General features: G+C 35.9%; 1 protein-coding gene across 2 annotated transcripts in view; it reads left to right on the top strand.

Annotated features, from left to right (window-relative positions):
* Positions 1–24079, top strand: part of LOC120776053 (hemicentin-1) — a 203808-nt gene that overhangs the window by 50427 nt on the left and 129302 nt on the right. For both annotated transcript variants that reach the window (XM_040106524.1, XM_040106514.1), the window contains exons 2-4: positions 15502–15634; positions 19593–19807; positions 20062–20172. In XM_040106524.1, the coding sequence (XP_039962458.1) occupies positions 15502–15634; positions 19593–19807; positions 20062–20172 (459 nt within the window). The remainder of the gene's footprint in view (positions 1–15501; positions 15635–19592; positions 19808–20061; positions 20173–24079) is intronic.

Genomic DNA, 24079 nt, shown 5'->3' with positions numbered 1-24079 from the left:
AACATTTTAAATAAGATGATGTAGTAAAAGGGCGCACTTCTTTTGAAATTACAAAAATAAATCGATTTTCATATTGCGACATATCGATTTTACGAATTGATATGTATATTTAGTAAAGAATTTCTAAAGATTTCATCGTTGGACAAGGCCGGTATGCCTGCAGCAGCGGATGATCGTTTTTAGCTTCTTCGGTGATGGCTTCTAACTCTAAAAATATTTTTTTTTACAAAAATTACTGTGTATTTGTAATATTTGGAATGATAGGATTGTGGTAGTTTTTTTTTTTAATTCCAAAATTTTCTATTTTTTTGAGCTTAATATTTGTTCTTGAAATGTGTAGTTCAATAGCCAAAATATAACTGAATGCGAATGCTATTCAGATGACTATCTGCATATCATCCCCTCACATTTTTAAACAAATTGCTATTGAATGGATTAATTTTAATTTTTCAAGGCATACATTTAGACGATATTCGCTTTTTGCACTTTCATTTCCGTGACTCTGCTTTCAAAATGTTCAATACTTCGTTTCCATATTTTACTAGCCAGAAACTGAACTTAGTTATCAGTTATTATACTGGTCAACATTTTTTTTGTTTGTTTTTTTTTTGTTTCTGTTTTCAAGCTCATATTCTGAATCTAGCCATTGAAAACATCGGAATTTTTCTTTTTAGCTCTCAAAGTTTGCTTTTGACTGTTACGAATGTGCCTGATTTGCCCTTCGCATATAAAAGAAATATGAAGTAAGAACAAAATTCCTATAAAAACAAACTGTTTATATGAGCTAATCCTCCCCCTACCCTACTTCTCTATTAGGAGGAAAAAAAATAATTGAAAACCTTAACCAAAAATAAAAATAAATTTCACTAATTCTGGTGCAGGAGAAACTGAAATTTAATAAGCAGAAGCCTGTGTCGTCTGGTATTAGTTGGCTACAGCCACAAGTCACAGGTCATAAAGCAATAAAATTTCGATCAACCGATATTTTTTATATTTATTTCCATATCGCTTATTCGACATCAGGTCAGTAATTAACCATTATCCAATAACTTAATTAACGAAACAGTAATGTGGTATTGAAAAATTATCGGTCAGTAAGAGTAAACTCGTAATTCAATCATGAGAAGTTTCAGAGAAGTGATCGAGTCTCGTTATTTGACTATTAAGAGTATTGATCCATTTGTCTATGCTAAGGCCGCAGAAAATAATGCACAAGCAAAATTCAATTCGTTATAATGGTCAATTTGCTTGTATGTGAAGAATATTCAAAGTCAACTAGTTGTCAGTTTCTAAAAGTTCTTAGACAAAAAGAGTAGTTGGAATGCGTGTTACGGAAATAAACATCTATTTCATCCATTCTACCGACAAAGGTCCACTCAAAAATTCATTTTTCGTAAAAAACGTTAGATGTTTTTCATCCATAATCAATTAAAGTTAGAAGTACTTAGTCCTGTAATCATTAATGACTATATTTATTATTGCCGTTGATCAGAAAACAGTTAATAGTCAATAAACCTTAAAAGATGAACTTTAAATGTTGTTAAATTATACTGAATTAGTAATAATTCTTTAAATTACTCAATCAATTACACTACGTACGTGTACGTGATGAAACATTTTTGAGATTAAATTAGTAATGAGGACACCTCAAATGAGCCACTGCTTTAGTCCTTCCTAATAATAATTACAAGCTGATTGTGCGAAAGTCGGCAGCAAGCACGCAATAGTTCATCACTCTACAAGTTATTATGAAAAAGACAATAGATGGGGAATTGCATAGTAAATCAGGGAAGTCAAGGTCGCCAGTCACCAGCAGGTGCAAGTGATGTTAAAAGACAGCAATAAAGCGGCATAAAGGTCCTTTGTAAATCATATAACATAAAGAGTTGAAAGGTAAAAATTAGCAGATCACGAAATACGAAGCAGTGACTCTAAGCATGGCTCCATGAGTGAGCCAAAATGGACCTTCAAAAAGTAGTAAAGCTCAGCAAACCATCAAAAGCTTTAAGTAGACAATAAACATTCCTTTCATTGTCGTGCCAAAAAGCATTACTTCCGCGCGCTGCACACATAATTTTGACTTCCTAAAATATTTGAAGCGCTCAGACCACTCGAAACGCAATGCAAACATTTGTTTTTGGTTTACGAGCAGCCGGACGCAAAAGTTAGAGACATTTTCGCAAAGATATCAAAATAAAATCAAAATTGCATTCCATTGAAAGCAGTGTAAATACGCAAAACCGTTAATCTAATATCTCAATGCTGCAGCAGACACGCGCCAAATGCCCACCCACACACATCAAACGCACGCACACATTCACGCATTGGCGTCAAATCGAAATTTAACTTTGTACGCAGCACACAGCGCGCTCAGCGCTGGGCCAGCGCTAACACCGCACGTCGCGTTTTTCAATTTATCTCTCCACATCCACTTACATCCTCCAAATTGCTTACTTGCGAAATCTTTCTTCAACATTCTCATTTTCGCAATCTTCCGGACGCTGTTGCAGTGCGCCTTTTCTTTTTGCTTGTGTAAACTTCAGCGCCTTTTGTGCTTCTCCTTACCGCGCGCAGCATGTGTCAGCGTTGCAACAACATAAATTTGGCGTGCAACTTACGCAATGCACTTGTAGCACGGCTGTTGCAGCACGCTCTCAGCTGACCCAAGTTGCAAGGGACCCAGCGGACGTCGACGGACGCGCTGCTATGGGCAGCGGAAGCAACTGTGAGGCTGAACTCGAATTTTATTTTTGCTCCATAGAAATGTGGGCGCCACTTGGCAAGCTCAGCGTCAAATCGGCACAAGGACTTCTGCGAACAAATCGTGAAAAGTGAAAAGCGCCCGCGGGCTGGCTAAGGTCGCGTGGGTAGCTGCACAGCGCCGAAATGCTGATGAGCTGCGGAGAGGGGCGAGAACTCAAACTAAGCGCTGACTAGCGGCGAAGTGGCTAAAATGTAGGTAGCCACTACAGTGCAGGTTACTCATGCGCCACGGCGTGCTGCTACATTTCACCCTCATAGCAGCTAATACTTGCGTTATCTTTTAATTTTGTTTTAAGTTTTTATGATTTGATATTTTTAATTTTTTTATGTACGCTTTCTTGTTGTTGTTAGTTATTTGCGCCAATCAAGTGCGCGCAGGCACTTAAATATTTAAATTAAAAGGACGCTAGATTATTGCAGAAAGTATGATGAGCCCTTGTTTACAACTGATTATTTGCTGACGCTGCCTTTTTGTGCGCGCACTGTATCCGAGCGTATTTTCACGCTGACTAGTGGCTCGTAAAGCGTTAAGTTCGAAGCCTAGCAAAGTTTAAGGGATATCATACTACAGAAGGCAGACGAAGATTAGCCGTCGATAGCATTTCTAGCAAGAATATACCACATAGCTGACTACTGGATATTCACGCAAGCAAAAGGAATAGAGTTTCTCTCCAAATAAGAATCACCAGCGTAGAAGCGCGCCCAAAGTTGCAAATATATGACGTGCCACACACTTTCATTATTATTATCAGTAAATTATACGCGCACACATATACACGTACAGTTCGCATATGTTTGTGTATTGCATTACAAGTTGTTTGCAGGCTCTCACATACACACACACGCACACAGAAGCAGGCGACTCGGATAGTTGCAGTAAATTTCATTTTGTAACTCTCATGTGCCACTTGACAGACTTGGAACCATATTTTCTGCCACTCACGCAAATACTCGCATTTCTAACACAAGCGCGCACACACACACATACGAAAAAAGCTTACTTGCCGTCAGTGCGCCGCGTGAAGTGGCAAGGCGGCCCTGAAGATGAGCATCAGCGCTCAGAACGCAAGCAGACACTCCTGACTGCGATATGCGTATGTCTGTGTATGTGTGTCTTTACTTGTGTTAGTGCAGTGTGCGCGTGTATTCTTCGACGCATATGCCTGCCACTGTTGCCTCATTAATTATGCAACATTACGCACGCACCAGCACGACAAAACGCAACAAGCAATAAGAAGCGCCAATGAAGATGATACAAGTGACGGCGCGGCGGCAAATGAAAAATTTAAATTAGTGATGGTGACGGTGTCGGTGGATCAGGTGGAGCAGGGCGCAATTTTTTAGGGTCTAAGGGGGCCATGTGAAATATGAACGCTTGCTGACTCAAATACGCGAGCATAAAAATGCCAGTGGTCGGCAAATGTTCGGCAGGCATCGCTGGATTTGCGGGAAGTGACAAATTTCAAATATTTGAATTTAAAAGATTTTAAAGAGAAAAGTAAACAATCAGCGGTTTTCTATACAGTTCTTTTTATGTAATGCTCAACTAATACGATTTTCTTTCTTAAATAAATATACAGAAATGCTTACTTCTAACTTTTCCGTAATAAAATCGTAACCTCTGAGATTTGAATTTTTGGTTATGGTATTTCGTGTGACTATATAGAATAATTGTAAAAGAAATATTTCTTCATAAACAAACTATGCACAATATTTTCTTCTCACAAAGTCAAAAAATGCCGTTAAAATTTATATTTTTATAAACTTCCAAGCTCAGACCCGAGTTGCACAAAAATCAACTATTTTAATAATCGTACCACTAATACCAATACTTGTAGATAGTTCACAGGATATTATATATAATAGTTAAAAAAACAGTTAATGTAACCTTTGAGTAATGTGTTTCAAATAAGTTCAAAAGACCAAATTTTCTGATGCTGATCGGAGAGTGCGTCGAAATTAGAGAGTACAAGACCTGATATCAAACAGCTAATAAAAGCTTTAAAGGTCTAGAAATATATCCTATGTTTCTATGCAGCCTCTTGATAATCGGTTTCCATGGAATTAGAGTTATAGTAATTGTACAGTTTAACAAATTTTGACTACATTCCAGCTTACCCACTGAAAGAACTATTAAAATGAATTTCTACTTGAGATGGTTTGCATCTTTGCTAAATATTTTACGAAATATGCCTAAATGTAGGCAACACTTTGTCTGAAAATATGAGAAGGAACAAAATATTGCCTACATTTAGGCCATAATGAAATATTTTTGGTTTTAATGATAGAAATAATATACAAATAATACCAATAATAATATACTTTTTATTATTTTTTAAAACGTCGTAGAGGATACTTTCCGTTTGCCATAAATTTGTAACAATAAAGCTTGTCAGTATGACGAGCTGAGTTGATTAAGCCAGCGTTCCCTAAATCTTTCAGATATCGATCTATATTTTGGCACACGTTCTTTTCTCTTCAAGAAATTGCTCATTTGTCAGACGACCGTAACATATAGCTGCCATACAAACTGAACGAAAAACAGGTGCTTGTATGGAAAGTTTTTTCATTTGGCAAGATGTCTTCACGAAATTCAGTAAGATGTATTGTTAAAGGACATGGTGGAATTTTCGAAAAAATTGTTCAGATCGGATCACCATAGTATATATGTAGCTATTATACAAACTGGACGATCTAAATCAAGTTCTTTTATTAAATCTTTTGTATTTGTGAAGAGTGCTGTAGCATGGGTGCAACCTAGGGTAACAATTACTACTGTCTATTATTAATTTAAATGAAGAGTTCGTAAGATATACTGTGCTAAACTAATTATCTGCTGGTCCTAGCTTTCTACAGAGTATTCAGATATTTCAAATATTGCGTCAATTTGTTTATTAGTTTTTTATTTATTAACAAGCTCCACATAACCTTCACCGCATCGTTTGGTACTTTGCCCGCATTGTCTACAATATCTCAGCTCTCACAGTTTTATACAGAAATTCTTTGAAAGATTTTCCATATCGTGTTTTTTAATCACTTTTTGTCACTATTTATTTGCCGACCGCTGTATGAATAGGCGGCGCACACACACGCACCCACACACCTACAATTTATGCTGTTTGAACTTAATGATGACATTTGGAAAACAAAACATAATTGCATGCATCCTACTTACATTCAAATGCAAGCGCGTTTACAAGCATATTTATATTTGTGTGTGTGTGTGCATGTGTTTGTTTACATTCAAGTGCGTGAGCGTGTGTAAGAGTGTGGGTTAGCTCTTTAGTTGTGTGAAAATATAGTGTTGCGCACGTTTTTCGCAGGCAGTTGGCAACTTCATTAGTGTAATGAAAAATGTCAAGGACACTCTGTCGCCAACTGAGCCTCTGACAGCGCCGCCGCTTGCTTGTGGCCGCCTTGTGTGCGCTAACGAGGAGTGTGGCGGCCGCGTTTGGGGGCGAAGGCGCAGGGAGCATTCATTATGCACACACAAATATGGTTTGAGACTATAGCTGAAGATGGCAACAACCGAAGAAAGGCCGCCGCTGTTGCTGCCTTTGCAAAGACACAATGAGGCCACAGCGCAATGGGCAGGCCGCACAGCAGGCAACTGTGAGGTGGCAAGCGGCTTGTGGCACAAATGGCATACAGGAACACAAAACATAATCGCGTGCAGTTGTCAGGGGCGTGTGAGGGAGGTAAAGCAAACGAAAAAATTAAAAATTATTTTAAAACTATTTCAAACCTGCCGCGCGTTTACTTAGTAAAAACTTTAGCACCAACTAACTTTTTTAACAAATTTAAATAGCGCGAAAAACAGCTTGCGCAACCGTATCATCTTTCAGCGTTTTAATATGCGTAAACAGCAGTTTTTCCCCCCGAAAACACAGATTTTCACACTTTTTCCACGCAAACTACTCATCGATGCAATTCTGCAAATCGTGTGCTCATCGAAGCCATTTAAGCGGATTTCACGTCAATAACTGTAAATTACGCGCGCAATCGATAAGAAATCAAAAATATTGCACATTTTTTCCCAAGCACCCTTTATCGCCCACCCCTTTCAAAGCATGTCGCTTAGCGCACGCCCTGCGGCGGAAAAAAGCGCGCGCCACGCCGCTGGCTGTGCGGGGATTTAATTACAAAATGGCGCTGTGCATACAAATTTGTTAACGCACAAACACACACACACATATGTACTTACTTACATGGACCACATTTAACAAAAACTTTTACGCGTGAACTGCTAAGCGAGCACTGCCGTCGCTGGCATATTTTTTGTGTGTTATTGTTTGGCGACAATTGCAACATAATTTCCTTTTCACTGTGTGCGTGTGTGTTTACGCGGTGTGCCTGACATACATTTTTTGCACTCTGGCCGTTTGCGAGTTGTTTCTTTGGCCCTCGCTTTGGTAATGGAAGCGCAAAAATCGGAAAAGTTTGCCAAGACTTGTTTACGTATTACATTAATTTACAGTTAAATAATATACTACAAATTACTGAAGTCGAGAAGAAGTCAATATGTACTTGTATATCAATGTATGATGTTTCATACTCATTTATTGAATAACAATATCTATTTGGTTCCTCAATTTGCCCTAATTCTAGGCACGTTTTCAATCTCAAATCAAAGAAATCTGGCCTATACTTAGGCGTGCACGAATCAGAAGTGAACTAAAAATACCTTTCCACATTATTTTCGCAATTTTATGTCAATTTCTTGGGTTATGAAATCTTACTTTTATATCAGAGATATCTTAGATAAAAGAGACTTATAAATGCAACAACTAATCCAAGAAATGGCTCCTATTTTTGCTATATTTTGAGGTTATGTAATAAATTAAATAAATATTAGAGTCATAAGGAAATTACCCCAAGAGTACGCCTGCAGCAATATTTAAGTATATTTAATAAATAACAGCCCCTGTTATCAGAATCAGCTAACCAAAAAACTTAGAAGCCTTTATAATGAATGAAAAAAATCGAAAATTATCTCAAAGAAAGCGAAATTGCTAAAATATATCGATTAAAACGACAAATTTTGCGTCTTGAATCACGAACATCTGAAGGCTACTTTGGTTCAAGGAAATTAATTCAATTAAATTTTTGTGCTGCCTTAACTTAGGGTGTCTCAGTATGGATAAAACTTAAAATTAAGTATGATAAAGTTAAGGTAAAAGCCAATGTTTTCAACAAACAAAAGTATTGCAATATGTTTTCTAGAGAAATGCGTTGGATTACATTGTACCCGGAAATTGCAAATATTTAATTATTCATCAATATTTATTTTCTTACCTTCAAAGTAATCCCCACCAGATATAATACACTTATGCCAACGATTTTTTCAGTCCAAGAAACATTTTTCATAAGTACTTTTGAAGATGGTCTTCAACTCCTTCAGCGAATTTTATTTTGCCTCGATCGCCTGAAAACCGGTTCCACGGAGCGGTGAATTCAGTTTGGGGAACAAGAGAAAATGACACGGAGCCAAGTCTGGTGAATAATATGGTTGATTGATGGTATTTATTGCATTTTTATCATCGTGTAAAATCCATGAATCATGAATTACAATTCCGAACGTTTTCGACGGACGTTCACACAAATGCCACTATACGTCCAAATAAAACTCATTATTGACCACCTGTTCTTCTGGAACAAACTCATGATGCACCAAACCACAAATATCTACAAAAATACTATAAGCATCACCTTGATTTTTTAGTGACTATGGCGTATTTTTTTGGACTCGACTGGCATTTTTCCCTCCAATCCGATGATTGTTAACGTTTTAGCATACCAAACCTATGTTTTATCGGCAGGTATAATGCTCTCCATGAATGTGAGATCGGAATTCGCACAATCATGCATGTCCAAAAGAACTGTTTACGGAATTCTTTGTTAGCCCAAAATATACACCACTCTTCTTCCATTTCTTTAACCCTTGCCTGATGATTTTCAAGCACCAGATCCTTCAATTTTTTAATATTTTCATCAGTTAAATAGACCGAAGGTCGTCCAGAACAAAACATGTCTTCAACGATTTCTCGACCGTTTTTGAAGACTTTGTTCCAGTTGTAGGCTTGTGTTTTTGATAAAACTGAATCACGGTCTACCCTTTTCCAACATTCACAAGGATACCGCACAAATTTGATTAGAAAAACAATATTTGAGACAAATTCCTTGTTGATATTTTTATTCATTGTAAAAATCACAACGTACTGAGGTGTACCGACTAAAGTATGTAGATGCTGCAAATAAACTGGCCGGCAGATCGCGTTCATATTTAGCATGGTAATTATGGACATTCCTATCAACTTATCCAATAATTTTTTTGCAATATCATTTACCCAGGAAATTAAATTACGATTTCCGTGGTTCTTTTTGTCACAATATAGTTTACAATAACTATTTTTACAAATGCTTACCTCAACAAGGTTTGTTAGGTAAGCCACGAAATTTCCAACACCCATAAGGCAACAGATTAGAACTCATAAAGTATATACATATGTATGTACATTTACAAATGATCATTGAGACGAGCTTAGTCGATTTGTGCAGGTCCGTCTCTCCGTTCGTCTGAGTGTATATATGCGAAACTTAAGCTGAGGGACTAGTTTCTGAGATATCGAACTGAAAATTGTCGCCCGCAAATCTATCACCAAAATGCATACCCACAAACATGCCCGATTCTGGCACACTATAGAATATATCTGCATTACAAACTGTACAACCGGAATAAAATGCTTGTATGCAAAGCTTTTCTTTTGAGAAGACATTTCCACGGATAATTGCCGAAGTCAATGCTGTAATCTCCGAAGAATATGTTCAGATCGGATCACTGTAGCATATAGCTGTCAGACAAACTAAATGATCGGTATCAAGTATGTCTCTGGTATGGAGAACTTTTTTATTTGAGGAGATCTGTTCAAGAAATTTGGCCTGACTTATTGGCTAAGACAATAGTGTGATCTTTTAAGAAATTATTACGACTGGATCTAATTGGAACTAATTGATCAAAATCAGATAAAGGATATTGTATACCCTTTTCTACTATAAAAAATGCACCTATGAAGATTATTATAGCTTTGGTACAATCAAGCGTAAACGTTTTTATATGGATTTTAATATATTTTTTCGATTTTTGAGTTTTTACTAATAGCTTTTTGAAAAAAAAAATTAAAGTTATTGTTTCTAGAACTTTTAAAAAATAGTTTCAAGTAAAAAATTTTATTTTTCACACTTTGCTTATAAAATACAATATATTTTAACGAAATATCTCAAAGATGACACAGTAAAACACTCCTTGCTTTGCAGATAGTCAACTCATATTAATTACAGCAGAAAATTTCTAAACAAAAAACAAAGCGTTATACTCTAAACAAATTTATTTTACGCATAGCTAATCCCTTCTCAATCATTAAAGAGTTATCGCCTCATTTCGTGTCAAAATCACTGTCTCCTTAATCGGAAAAGCACTAAATTGTGCAGCATTGCATATAAACAAGTAATTCGAAAGCATAAATCCGCATTTATCACCCAATAAGCACCGAATCCATAAACATAAACAAAAACAAAGAGTTGAACAAAGGCCGAGAGTTCAATGGTTGTGAGCAAACAATGCGTAGCCCTTCAGCGCAGCGCAATAGAAAACAATAACAATGATTACAATATTAATAACAATAACAATTTATGGCACATTTGGCTGCACTGCGCGCCACTTGTGCCTCTTGCACCTCATTAGCGCCCCCCGAAAGGACAGGCAATAATCAAATTCAACGCCTCGCCAACAAATCAAAAGACTGCAGCACACGAATTGACACGAAAACTATGAAAATGCCGGTCATTAAATGCAATAACTCTGAGTTTTAATTGAAAGACAATCTTTGTGTTGTGCCACTTAGCATTTTTTATTATTGACGCATGCAACATGGATGTTGAAAGGCCGAATCGAACAACAAATTGAAGAAGTAAATTGAATTGCTAATGCAGCTGCAACGTTAGCGCTTAAGTGTGTTGCACGGAACAGCTGGAAAAGCTTAAGCGGCGATATATGCATTTGCGTCCCTCATACCTCAACTCACCTTGTTTGCAACATTTTTCCATGCACTTCGGTCGAGTGATTTGTGCGGCGAAAGGCAATGCGCACTTTGCGTCTTAAAATAAAAGCGCATTCACTTATGCACTTCATCAAATTATTACCGTTATGCAGCGTGGGCCAAGTACGTGTGGTTCGGGGTATTGCTGTTATTGGTATTTTTGTTGTTGTAGTCAAATGCATGGCAAACAGGGCAACTGTCAACACCGGCATGCGCCATTCCGCCTCGCTGGAATGTTAGACATCGACAACAATAACAAGAAATATGTGTACTATACAACAACAATGCTGTAATTTGTGTTTGGGGTGCGCGCTCAGGTATTTATAGAGAATTATGTTATATTTCAAAAGCAATCATAAAAACTAAGCTAAATCATTTTGTGAGATTTCCGATGGCGTCTTAAAATAGCAAATGCCGACAAAGGTCTGCAGCAATTTCGTGTGTGTCGATGGTTCCAATATAGATATGTGTGGGTGAGTGTGTTTTGTAGAGGGGCGAAAATGGAAAATATTGCTGTCAAAAGCAAATAAAAGTTGTTCATATACACCAACACACGTCTCTGTGTACACATATGCACATGTGTGTATGTACATATGTATATATCGAATATGCAGAGATATGTGCTCGCTCAAAAGCTTTTTATAAGCATTTGACATTTTCATAAATTACAACATGAAAATATTGCCGCAGTGTCATTTGATGTCTCCCTTTCATTGTTGCTGCTGTTTGCTCGCTTTCGTTTCGATTGTTGTGTTCGTATCTGTAGCTGTAACTGTGTGTGAAGGGCGTCGTCAGTCTTGTCACATTTTTCCCCACTTTTTCACTTTTTTCCATTCCGCAAACAAGCTGAAAGCTGAGAATTCAGTGAGCAACGTTTTGCATTAATTGAAAATGATTTTCCCCTCGAATTTGCCGCTGGAGAAAATGGAATTTGTGTCAGCGGCAGCCGCGTTTTAAAGCGTAGGTGGCTCGTTTTCCCTGCGGCGCATAAGCAAGTGTTTGTGTGTGTGTGCATTAGTCTGCCCCCTAATTAAATAAAGTTGCTTGAAATCTCAAAATTGTTCATTAAAAATTAAGTTCTGTGCTGGAATTAAGAAATATTTTTGTTTGTGGCTTTAGGGAGAGGGGAGTAGTGCGCATATGTATAACTTTGGTTTCTTGCTTACTAAATAAGTTCTTTTTAACATTTTGTTAAAATTTTCAAATCAAAATAAAACAAAATGGTAACTAATTGAAAGCTTAAAGTTTTTCGTTTCAATAAATAGAGCATGCTGCCTCTTCCACAATGTTATTAAAAATGTAAACAAATCCCTCTGAAAATCTAGAAATATTGAAATTAGAATAAGTTGAACTAGAAAAAGGAAAAAACATTAAGTTGTGTAACGCACTATAAGGCACAGGCTTTAGCTTACAGCAGTCTTCTTAGTCTTCTTTGACAGATGAATCGCAAACAAACTCAGGCTCTATAAATTCTATCACCAGAACTTGATCCAATAGTTATACAGAATACTACGAGTTCATTTTGGTAGAAACGAAACATATTGGAGTGGTTCTTCTATAATATAAAAGCGCCCAAATCATGAGCAAGTCAACTCCAATGTTTCGCTTTTTCGAATTCCTTCGGGAGAGCCTTGGGATCTGCAATATATATCGTTTCCATTCGGATCATCTAAATTGAACATTTATTTGTCGAAAAATTTAAATTTTTCCATTCTTCATCCCAGAATTTGGCAGAAGTACGAAATTTAAATCTCGTTGCAAGATTTGTTAAACCCGCCGTAGCCCTCTTCGATCAGTGAACGCCTTTTTTGAACGCTCTTTTTTATAGCAATTACCCAATTTAATTAAATTGTCAACGACACTTGCAAATCTTGTGATACTCTTGAAAATTTCTCGATATTTTCATTGAGATACTCACATATTGGCCTATATAAACGGTAAAAAGTAGCCATCTGTTCGAAAATCTTTAAATTAGGTACATGATGACTAAAGGAAGTATTAATGCGATTTGACTCACTTTTTATACACACAAATATTATTAACAGGAAATAATTCTCTGAATTTCAATTATATAACTCGCAAACTGACCGATATTTTCGATGAAAAATTAACAGAGGTACTGGCGTTCGCGTATTCGGTACCCAGAGGATCGAACAGTTTTGGTTAGATTTGGACAATTTACGGCCATAATGAAGCATACTTCAAAGGCACTATTCATGCAAAGTTTAATCTCGTTATATTAATTTTTTTTGGGTTTGTAATTTAAAATTTTATTATGTGAGAAGAAGCCGTGGCGGTCCTTTTCCGCGTTGTAACATAAAAATGTGAAAATAATCCTGTATACCACATTTAACTAATATTAATCGAGTAGGTCCCGATATACATATAAATTTTCACCTAAATGTGGGCGGTGAAATCCTCATCGTCCGATTTTGACCACCTGCTTCTATAAAGCCCTCTCCTCTTATCGCGCTTTAAATAGTTTTTAACAGTTAACCGGGCAGTGAACCATTTAGACCTCTTTCCATGTTGTCGCAAAAGGTGTTGAAATGATATGTTTTGTGCGAATTTGCATGTTCAAGTCCAGTTTTGAGAGATTTTCAATAGACAAGTAACCGCGCAAATACGACTCTTTGTACTAAATAACAGTTTTGTATCTTATTTTGAGGCTTTGTTATGGCAATTTATAGGTTTTCGTTTAATGATGTCTTGTGGGCGCGGCAGTAGGTCGAATACGCCCATCTGAAACACCAACCCTCCATGGTTACCCAAGAAGATATATAGCAAAGCTTCTTTCAGATGAATAACATTACAAAAATTATATAATTAATAATATACGTCATTCTAGCAAGCCATATCTGACTCAATTTGAAATCCAAAGTATACAAGGTTAGGTAGGTGACTTCGCTAATATTCGATAAGATCCCTAAATGTAGGCAACAAATGAGTTGTGTATAAAATTTCCTATTTTGACTCTGATTATGCTTTCTTCAACCAAAAATTTTGAATTTATTTAAAAAAAAAATAATAAAATTTAGACGCTAATATTTCCAATATTTATTAAATTATATTTGGAATATTACTAAATGCAGTTTCAAATGTGGGAATAAACGTTTGTATCAAAGTCTTTTTATATTTTGCTTGTTAATAAAATTAAATACGTATGTATAGAAAAATACTTAACGAAATATAAATGTTTAACCCTTTCGACGTCAAAAATATTTGAGGTCGAGCTAAAAATCTGAAGAGCGCATATGTGACTAATATGATGGTGCTAAACTTAAGGAGAAATAATTTAGTTTTTTATTTGAATTTTAATAACTTCGCCGACTTTTATCTGATGTTCAATATATTCCACACCAAAAGCCCCATTGAGTGACACAGATTTTATGACTATTTAAAAAAAAATAAAATAAATCAATTAAAATTTTATACAGAAATCAGAAATAAAATGTATTGTCAGATGTAGATATTAAATAATAATAAACTTAAAGCCGAGACATTCGACATCTGGAAATACTAGCATAGTCCTAGGCACTTACGCCTAATTGAAAATGTTCCCATTGCTGCTCCCTCAATAGCGAGTTCAATAGACGCGTGTCTAACGTAGTTTGCAAAGAAATCCTAAAAAATGCCAGATACACTAAATTTTGGCACCTCAACCAACCAAAGCCAGTAAGCGTTAATCGACGCCAGAATGTGCTGCTGAGAAAACCACATGCGCCTAAACGTAGGCAACGGAAAAAAATTCACACCAAAACTCGTAAATACAACAATGTAAGGCCATAAAAAAGCATTCAGCAAGGGATATACCAGCTAAGTAGCAAGCAACTTTCGTCAAGAAAGCATAGAAAAAAGAAAAGGAAAAACATGGGAAAAAGTAATGAAAGAAATAAAGACTCGTATGGTCTGCTGGCCGTGCACTGACGCATGGCGACAACAACAGGCGCGCTAACCAGCGCACCGTTGGCGAGGACAGTCGAAGCACGCAGGGGGACGAACGAAACGAACGGCAGGAGCAGCACATAATTGCATTCACTCAAGCGTGTTGCAAATAGCTGGATCCGTTGACGCAAAAGAGGGTAGAACGAAATCAATGAATCAGAACGGAAGTTGTAGCAAAATATGTATATAAATATGTATATACAAACAATCAATAGAGCAAAATTATTGCCCTTCAACAGCAGCAGCAGCAGCGGCAGCGCTACATGGATGGAGAGCGCTAAGTGAGCGAGGGAGCGCGCGAGCGGTGACAGGGCCTAAGTAGAGGAAGCTGTGCAGGCAAACACAGCAGAAAACGATAAAGATTGAGACTAAGCAATAGAGTAGCGTAGGAGTGCGGGTGGGCGTGCCATAGACAAGGAAATGGCGCAGAGAAAAAAGGATGTACAAATAGGAAATAGTTTCTGCAGTCCGTTAAGGAAACGGAATAAACATTGTAATAAGTAGCAATGAGCATATTTGTTGTGCGGCATTGTAGCTGTTAACATTTCTATACATCCATATATATAGATACATATTTATACACTAGCAAGTTATTTAGAGCACAACAACAACCTGCTGTTTATACTGCTTACTTCCTTCACATATTCTTTGCACACTTTTCATTTGTTCATTTCCTTTCTTTGCTTTCTCTTTGCAGTACCTGCCAGAGTTGTTTGGGCTGCAGTTGGCAAAAGCGTCGATTTGCTGTGCGATCTAACGCCTCCGACGCCGCAGGACTCCGTGAAGCTGCTGTTGTGGTTCAAGGACTCCACCGGAATACCACTTTACAGGTAGTTAAAATCACTTAATCATTAGCTCGGACTACAAGCGCTCACTATGTTATTTATAAGTGCAGTTATTTGTTATACCGTTACACACACACACACTCGTGCAAGTGTAGTGTTGCATCACTGGCCAAAGCAGGCAGTGTACCGTTAACTGGCAAAAGGATTCGCCAATGGTTGAAAGGCTACAATGAAGGTTATAAATTTTAAAAGGAAATTGAAAACTCATCACTGCGGGCAACAACACACACATACATACATATGTACATATATGTGTAGAGATAGGCGCAGCGTTTGCGGCTGGCCGCCATGCCAATTGCGCAGAGGCAAACAAACAAATAAACAAAGAGAAATTGAGGCATCTGTGGTTAGAGCTTAGGCACCTATAAAACTATATATCTATATACGTGTATTAGAGTGGGTCGGCTACTTTTTCTTTAAAAATAAATGGGCGGATTATTCCAAGCAACTTTGTCATAGACTATGTGGGTCTAAAACCGGATTCGAACCAGTGATTTTTAAGGAGAAGTTCAGAAATCGGATTAAATGGTTGTGTGGGAGATATATGTTATAGTAGTACGATCAGACCGATTCCCACAAATAATCAATAGAATATCAAAATGCACCTACATATTAAAATTCATTCGTATATCTCTGACGAACAACTTTTTACGATCTATAACAAACTTCACCATAAAACCAGCGCACTCGAAATCGGCTTTAGACCGATATTCTCTTAGGAAAAGTTGTTCAGAATGATCCATAGAGCATACACCGAATACGACGTTTTTCCTTTTTTTTTTGGTTTGCTCTAAATCGTCCCGTTCTAAAGTGTATATACGAATATAGACGAATATAGTTACGTATGTTTCTTTATGTACCGATGATACGCTAGTTTTATACCCTGAACCGGGAACTAGTCCCTTCATTTTTGAGATATCTCACTGAAAAATTGCTTATTTGTCGGAACGGTCGATGTCGAACCACTATAGCATATAGCTGCCAAACAAACTGCTTGTTTGTGATTGTAAAGGGTATTACATCCTCGGCAAGCGAAGCTAATTTTTTTCTTTTTCTCCACTGGTTTTTACTACCTTCCTCAACGCACGTGTATGCTTCGCAGATCGGCTGGATTGGTTGTGCCAAAACCGCAGTTGTCATAAGCGGCGGCAGCACCGCTTGTTAGCGCTGCCCCGGCTTTTTGTTTCCTTTTCGGGTGCTGAAGCGTTATGCTCACGTTTGGTGACAGACACATATTAGACTCCAAAAAGTTTCGTCCCACATATATGTATTTATGTATGTATGTGTATGTGGTGTTCGGTAGACCGCAAACGCTAAGGTGCCAGTGTTCACACAATTTTCGAAGCCCGTTTTCAATTTTGGTTTTTTCGCCATTTTAAGTTGACTTTTTGTGGTTTTATCTATACAATTTTCTATATATACGTGCATATGCCTGCTTTAAAAATTTTGTTGTTGTTACAGTTTTTGTTCTGCTGTTGTGATTTTGTTCTATTTTCGTTTCTTCCTTGTTGAAAGTAGTCAGAGCGTGGGTTCTTTGGTTGGGGTCTCCTGGCTTATTGACGTCATGGCTTATCTATTTATATTTTTGAATTACTATTATAAAGCACTTAAATCACAGTTACATAATTGCATACTAAATTTATATATATGCAATTTTAAATAGCGAGTTTTCCTAAAAGGGTGTAATTCAAATATTAATAAAGAAAATTATAAAAATTTCTACAGCAAAATTTATACTTTTAATTTTAAGTTAACGCTTAAGTTTAGTTTTAAGTTTACGTTTAAGTTTAATTTTAATTTTAAGTTAACGCGAAGTTTAGTTTTAAGTTTATGTTTAAATTTAAGTTTAAGTTTAAGTTTAAGTTGAAATTTAAGTTTATGTTTAAGTTTAAGTTTAGGTTTAAGTTTAAATTTAAGTTTAAGTTTAAATTTAAGTTTATGTTTAAGTTTAATTTAAAGTTTAAGTTTAAGTTTAAGTCTAAGTTTAAATTTAAGTTTATGTTTAAGTTTGAGTTTAAGTTTAACTTTAAGCTTAAGTTTAAGTTTAAGTTTAAGTTTAAGTTTAAGTTTAAATTTAAGATAAAGTTTAACTTTATGTTTAAGTTTAAATTTAAGTTTATGTTTAAGTTTAATTTAAAGTTTAAGTTTAAGTTTAAATTTAAGTTAAAGTTTAACTTTAAGTTTAAGTTTAAATTTAAGTTTATGTTTAAGTTTAATTTAAAGTTTAGGTTTAAGTTTAAGTTTAAGTTTAAATTTGAGTTTAGGTTTAAGTTTAAGTGTTAGTTTAAGTTTAAGTTTAAGTTTAAGTTTATGTTTAAGTTTAATTTAAAGTTTAGGTTTAAGTTTGAGTTTAAGTTTAAGTTTAAATTTAAATTTAAGTTTAAGTTTAAGTTCAAGTTTAAGTTTAAGTTCAAGTATAAGTTTAAATTCAAGGTCAAGTTCATGTTCGAGTTCAAACTTAAGTTTAAGTATCATCAACGCTAATACGTCTGCTCTAATATCGGCTATTGCTTCAATTGATATTCATCAGAACCAGTTAAGTAATAGACAAGTCATATACGATGAAGAAAGGATAAAAATTGCTCACTAGATCACTTGCTTTCGGTCACCTTCAGAACTTTGACCGCGTTGTTATCTGTTCAGAGAGGAATCTTAATCGCCAATCACGTCTCATAGAAAGGGCCGCTGAGATCTCCTCTAACTGGGCTTAAGCTCAAGGCTTAATTGTTAAACCGAAGAAAACAGAAAATTTTCTTTTCACAGGAGAACGAAAACTCCGCTCTTCTTCTTAAAGGGCACAACTATTGTTCCCCCAAGCTCGTAGATATCCTAGAATCGAAGCTAAGCTGGAAAAAAGGTTTCCAAAACCTTTTGAAACAAACCCTACTAACGAAGGCCGGTTTATGATTTCAGTGTAAAACTGTAATCATATATATTCAAATCTTATGGTACCAGATTTGGATCTGCCCAAAAAGTACTAAATCCTAGCTAGAATTCTTTCCCGTGTATATATTGCTAAACAACAAAATTTTCTTAAATAAGTGGGTAATAATATTTACTTAAAAATTCTACAATATTAATTATATCTTCATCGCTTTTCGGCCTTATGGCTATGATCAATGTGTAATAATAATAACTTTATCGTAGACATTTGCACACTTTTACCAATATATTTTACACATTTTCATATTAGAGGCAATTTTTTAAGATACTTTCAAGCTCTTCAAACCAACTTTTGTTTAAAATATAATAAACGGCATTTACGTCCACATATACTAAAGAATTCTACTCACAGTCAACCCAATTTAAATTTTGGTAGCAGAAATTCCTACGAAATTATTTTCAAGTGTTAAAGGCAATTAAATTCTTAAAATTTTAAGCTAAATATATTTTTCCAACCACAAAAAGCAATGAAAATTTCTTTACCAAATATAGTGTAGACTTTAAGGTAGTTTAACTTGGCAAGCATAAAGTTATGGTTGTTTTTATGACACTTTTTATAAATAGTAAGCATGGAGCTGTTATGAGCTGAATATCGTTAAGTTAATTGCATATATTTTTTTTTGTTTATATATAAATAAATATGAGTAGAAACGTGATATAATCGATTTTTTATATAAAATACTATATGTAATAAATACAAATTAAATATAGCATAGAACGTTGCCTACATTCAGGGGCAATACTTATAATAATTAGCGAAGTCGCACACCTAATCTGCTGTTAACTTCACATTTTTTCTTGTAGGGAGAACACAAAGAAATTATTAATGTTTTAATTATTTCATATTTCATATAATTTCCAAATTAAAATGCATACAAATCTACAAATATATTTCTAGCAATAAAAATTTAGCCCTACTCGTATTATACGAAATTGAAAGAGAAAACTTATGCTTTTAATTATCGAAATTCAACATGATTAAATACCGTCTTCATTGCAGCTTGGATTCGCGCGGCGGAAATATCAAATTAGCACCGCATTCGGCCATAGCTAGCGATTTGGGTCAGCGTTTGTTCTTCTCCATTGGCGATAATCTGAAGGACTCGCGCCTGCAGATACGCGATGTGAAGCCAACAGATGGCGGCATTTACCGTTGTAGAATAGACTTTTTCAATTCGCCAACACGCAACTTTAGAATTAATTTAACATTAGTCGGTGAGTGAAAGCTGAAATAAAAACACAAAATTAAACACACACAACAGGATATCTTTATACCCAAATGTATGCTTGTGTTTCGCACACACACACACATGCGGTTGCGGGCAATTCAAAACCAATTGCTCACTTCAAAGCAAATTAATTTTATTTTACTTTCAATTAACCCGTTCTCTACTCATTCATGTTTCCTCTCTTTTTCGCATATTCTTCGCCGCTGTGTCGTCTCATAAATGCCACGCCTGCGTTCACAGTTCCCCCCGAGGAGCCACGCATTTTCGATGCACAAGGCAAGGAGATTGCCCAAATGGCCGGACCATTTCGTGAGGGCTATGAACTTTTTTTATGCTGTCAAGTTAAAGGAGGTAAGTGATTTGTAAATGTCAGTCCCTTTTTTAATCAACGCACGCACACACGCACACAAAAGACATACGTGTAATATCGCTATATGTTTTGGCTTGTACGAGTGTGTATGTATATGTACACGCGGTTTCGTTTAGAACCGCAATTTTTTTCTCCTTCTCGGGGCATCAGTTGTATGCAATTGGCTGTATGTTAACCTAAATGTGTTTCTGTGTGCGTGCTTGTGTCCGTAGGCAATTTAACCTGACACACATTGGCTCGAACGAGTGTCCTTGGAATGGAATGGATAAGGCACGCTTTAAATGTAATTTTTTAGGCAAACTCAAAGCGCTTTTAAATTAATAACCGCCTTTTTTTACAACTTTCGTAAAGTCATTTAAAAAAATTATATCCGGCTATAAGCCACGCCGGCTTAGGCTTATACGTTATTAATCTAAACTGGTCAAAGTGTACATACACTCACGATGTAATATTAACATTTCCTCTGGTAGGTTCTTAAATTTATACGAAGCGTGGCGCACAATGACACTGAAAAGCAGAATATACCTTCAACAAAGAACTATTTTATAAACTCGTCTCATAAGTAAAGAAAACAAGCACGCATTACATTACAAACCGATCGGTTAAAAAGTCTACAATTTCTTATTTCATATTTAAAATCAAAAACCTTCATTAAAATCGGCCAAAATTTGTCACCAGCTGAGTTAAAAAATTATTATGAAAACTAAGTAAAGTAAACTGGTAGAGAAAGTCGTTCTTTGCGATGTGCATGTATTTTAAGTGATTCCTAACAACAGATGCTACCCTTATTAGCTAAAAGTTAGCAAAATATTTAGATTCTAATTCGAAATTCTATATTGAATCTCAAATTTCGAACCGATATCATGTTACCCCCTAATATTTTAGTTAAGTGTACTCTTTTCATTCATGCCAATTAGAAATGTCAGATATGCGCCAAAATGTAGGCAACAACTACAAGTTTTTTTTTTCATATGTTCCAAAATATGACAGTTTATGAACACTACTGTAAAATGGTGGTGAAATTGGTAATAAATTTAATGTTCCGAAGCGTTTGGGGCCACTTGGTCAGCTTATCAGTTATTGTCATCAACATCGTAGAAAGAAAGAAACACTTAAACGTAGATTAAAAATAGACGGATTACAAAAAGACAAAGAAATATTGCAATCTGTTATGGATTACCGACAGAGCTAGGCAATAACATAAATGTAAGTTTGATGCGCCCACCTCAACGTTCAATAAACAATAGTATGGGGGATCTTTAAATGCTAACTCAAAACTGTACACACGAGCACAATAGAAAAACACCAATTCTAAGAAAGCCGAAAAAACTTCCAATTTTCCTAAATTTGTTGCAGAAACAACAAGAAAGATATTGCGTGAGAGAAAACTAAATAATCGGAATAAACTTAAAAAAACCCTAACCTGTTCATTGGAGTGAAATCGACAAACGATTGAGGAAAAACACAAAAATTCTATGAGATGAAAATTAGGTTACTGTTGAAATTCAGCAAAAAAATTTTTTGTGGACAAGATACTACTCCTCTTGCACAATTTCTGAGCGCCTATCTTTCGCTTATACAGTCAAATAGTATAAATATTATGCATTTAAAGGTTGATCCATTTTGATGTTCCCTACTTTTTTTAAAGAAAAAAAAATAAAGAAAAAATAAATTTAATGGTGAATGCTTGTTATCAATCGGAAAAGTATTCCTTGGCATCTATTTTTGAAGATTATTTCTTTTAAATGTTGGCCGCGACTACGTCTCAGATGATCCATCCGTTGAGTCCAATTTTCAGTGACTCGTTCAAGCATTTCGACTGGTATCTGGCGAATGATACGCGTGATGTTTTGCTCCAAGGCCTAAATCGAAGCGGAGTTTTCCGCATGGACTTTAGACTTTACATATCCTATAGAAACAACTCTAACAGTTAAATAAAGCTTGATCTTTGTGGCCAATGGACCAGCCCAAAATAAATTTTTCTGCTCACTTTAGTGTTCTCTCAATAAACCCATTGATTCATGCGATGTGTGTAAAGTGGCGCAGTCTTTTTTGAAACCAATTTCAATCATTGACGGTTGCGTTTTCAGCGGCATCATTTTTAAAGAAATATGGAGCCACGATTCCACCGGCTCACAAACCACACCAAATCGTTGCTTTTTCTGGATAAAAGTGCAACTCTTCAATCTCTACAGGTTGCCCTTCATTCCAAACGCGACAATTTTTCTTTTTTACATATCCATTGAGCCAGAAATAAGCCTCATCGCTGAATAAAATTTGGCTCGAATTTCTTTTGGAACTTTTCAAGAGCCCACAGAACGAAGGGATATCGCATTGAAAGATCGAGCGGCTTAAGTTCTTGCACAAAATGTATTATGTAGGCTTTTAATTTAAGATCTCCACGTAAAATGCACCAAATCGTTTCATACTTTAGCCCAAGTTGCTGCAAACGGCGCCGAATCGATTCTCCACGATGTTTATGTACGCTCTCAACTAAGGCTGTTATACTTTCTTTACGTCTTTTCGGTCGAATATTATCCAGTTATGAATACTGGTTCTCAAGATGGGTGACGGTGTTGCGAATAGTATGTTCAGTAGACTGATTATGTTGACCATAAGTTGAGCGAAGCGCGTAAAATACATTCTTTACAGAACGTGAAATTTCGTAATAGAGTTGAAATATTTGTAAACGTTATTCAGGCGTAAGTCTTTTCACTATGAAATGCCAAACAATATTGAAAATAAATAATATGAAAGCTTGAAACGAGTCATGCGTAATCTGTCTGAGAAAGTCTATTGAAAAAAAGTATCTCTACTTAGATCATCCTATACTTGTTTTTCTATATATATATATATAAGATATAGGTATACATATGTTATTTAAATGTATAAATATAAATGTTTATGAATTTTTCTATTTTCAAAAAGAGCTTTCAAGCTCTCTTTTCACCCCTTTGTACGCTCTTTTCTGCCCAACAGCTAAATTAAATAATTTTTCTGTGCATTTTCGCAACCATTTTTTCTATCTATAAAAGCGAAACTTGATTTCCGGCTCAAACTAATCTAAGAATCAATTGTATATCCACTGAGTCCGAGAAACCCACGCACCGTGCATAAAAAAAATCAGTTATTTTGCTGTCGGCAACTTTGCCAACGTAGGTGTCCTTGAAAAGACCAAAGCACACTTTACTAATACAAAATATTCTGCCCTCCGTGTACCCACTCAACTCGTAACTCACACACACACACATCCGCTCAAAGACTTCGCACTAAAAGGGTTCCATGCGTGGAATTTCTAACAGAGCAGCGCAAAGTAATGCTTTTGCCAGCGGTATTTTCAGTCGTCCGAAAATTAATGTTTATTGAGCATACATACATATACTTGTATGTATGTATACATTATAGCAGAAAAATTCGAACAGAAGAATGTTTGTGCATTTCCTGATAAACATGACTTGGCATGCACGTGCGCTGGCGGCATCTCCGTTGTTGTTGGTTGTTGGCTTGTGGCCAAACATGACCATGACAACAATTTTTTTGTACACCGACGATTCCATTCTTGTTATCTAATTTATGCTGACATTTTTTCAATCGAGTGTGCATGTTTTGACCCCATTCAAATATAAAATTGTGTTTGTTGCTATTAGGGAGGTTCTTAAGTAGGCAAATTAAGGCGCGCTTCCGTCTCTCTATTCATAAGTGGTAATAAATATCGATTTTTGTCACCTTTGCAGGTGGTTAAGAGGAGTTATGGCGAGGCGAAAATACGGATACGTCTCTATAGATGCGCAAATACTGTTATATTCCTTTATAGAAACCCTAAAATCTTGAACATTCAGTATAAGAAGCCACAAACTCTTAAAGAAGATGATTACAAAATCTAGTTTT

Source organism: Bactrocera tryoni, chromosome 1, assembly GCF_016617805.1.
Source record: "Bactrocera tryoni isolate S06 chromosome 1, CSIRO_BtryS06_freeze2, whole genome shotgun sequence".
Classification (NCBI taxonomy): Eukaryota; Metazoa; Arthropoda; class Insecta; order Diptera; family Tephritidae; genus Bactrocera; species Bactrocera tryoni.
Note: the sequence above shows the minus strand (reverse complement) of the source record. Positions and strands in the feature narration are given on the sequence as shown.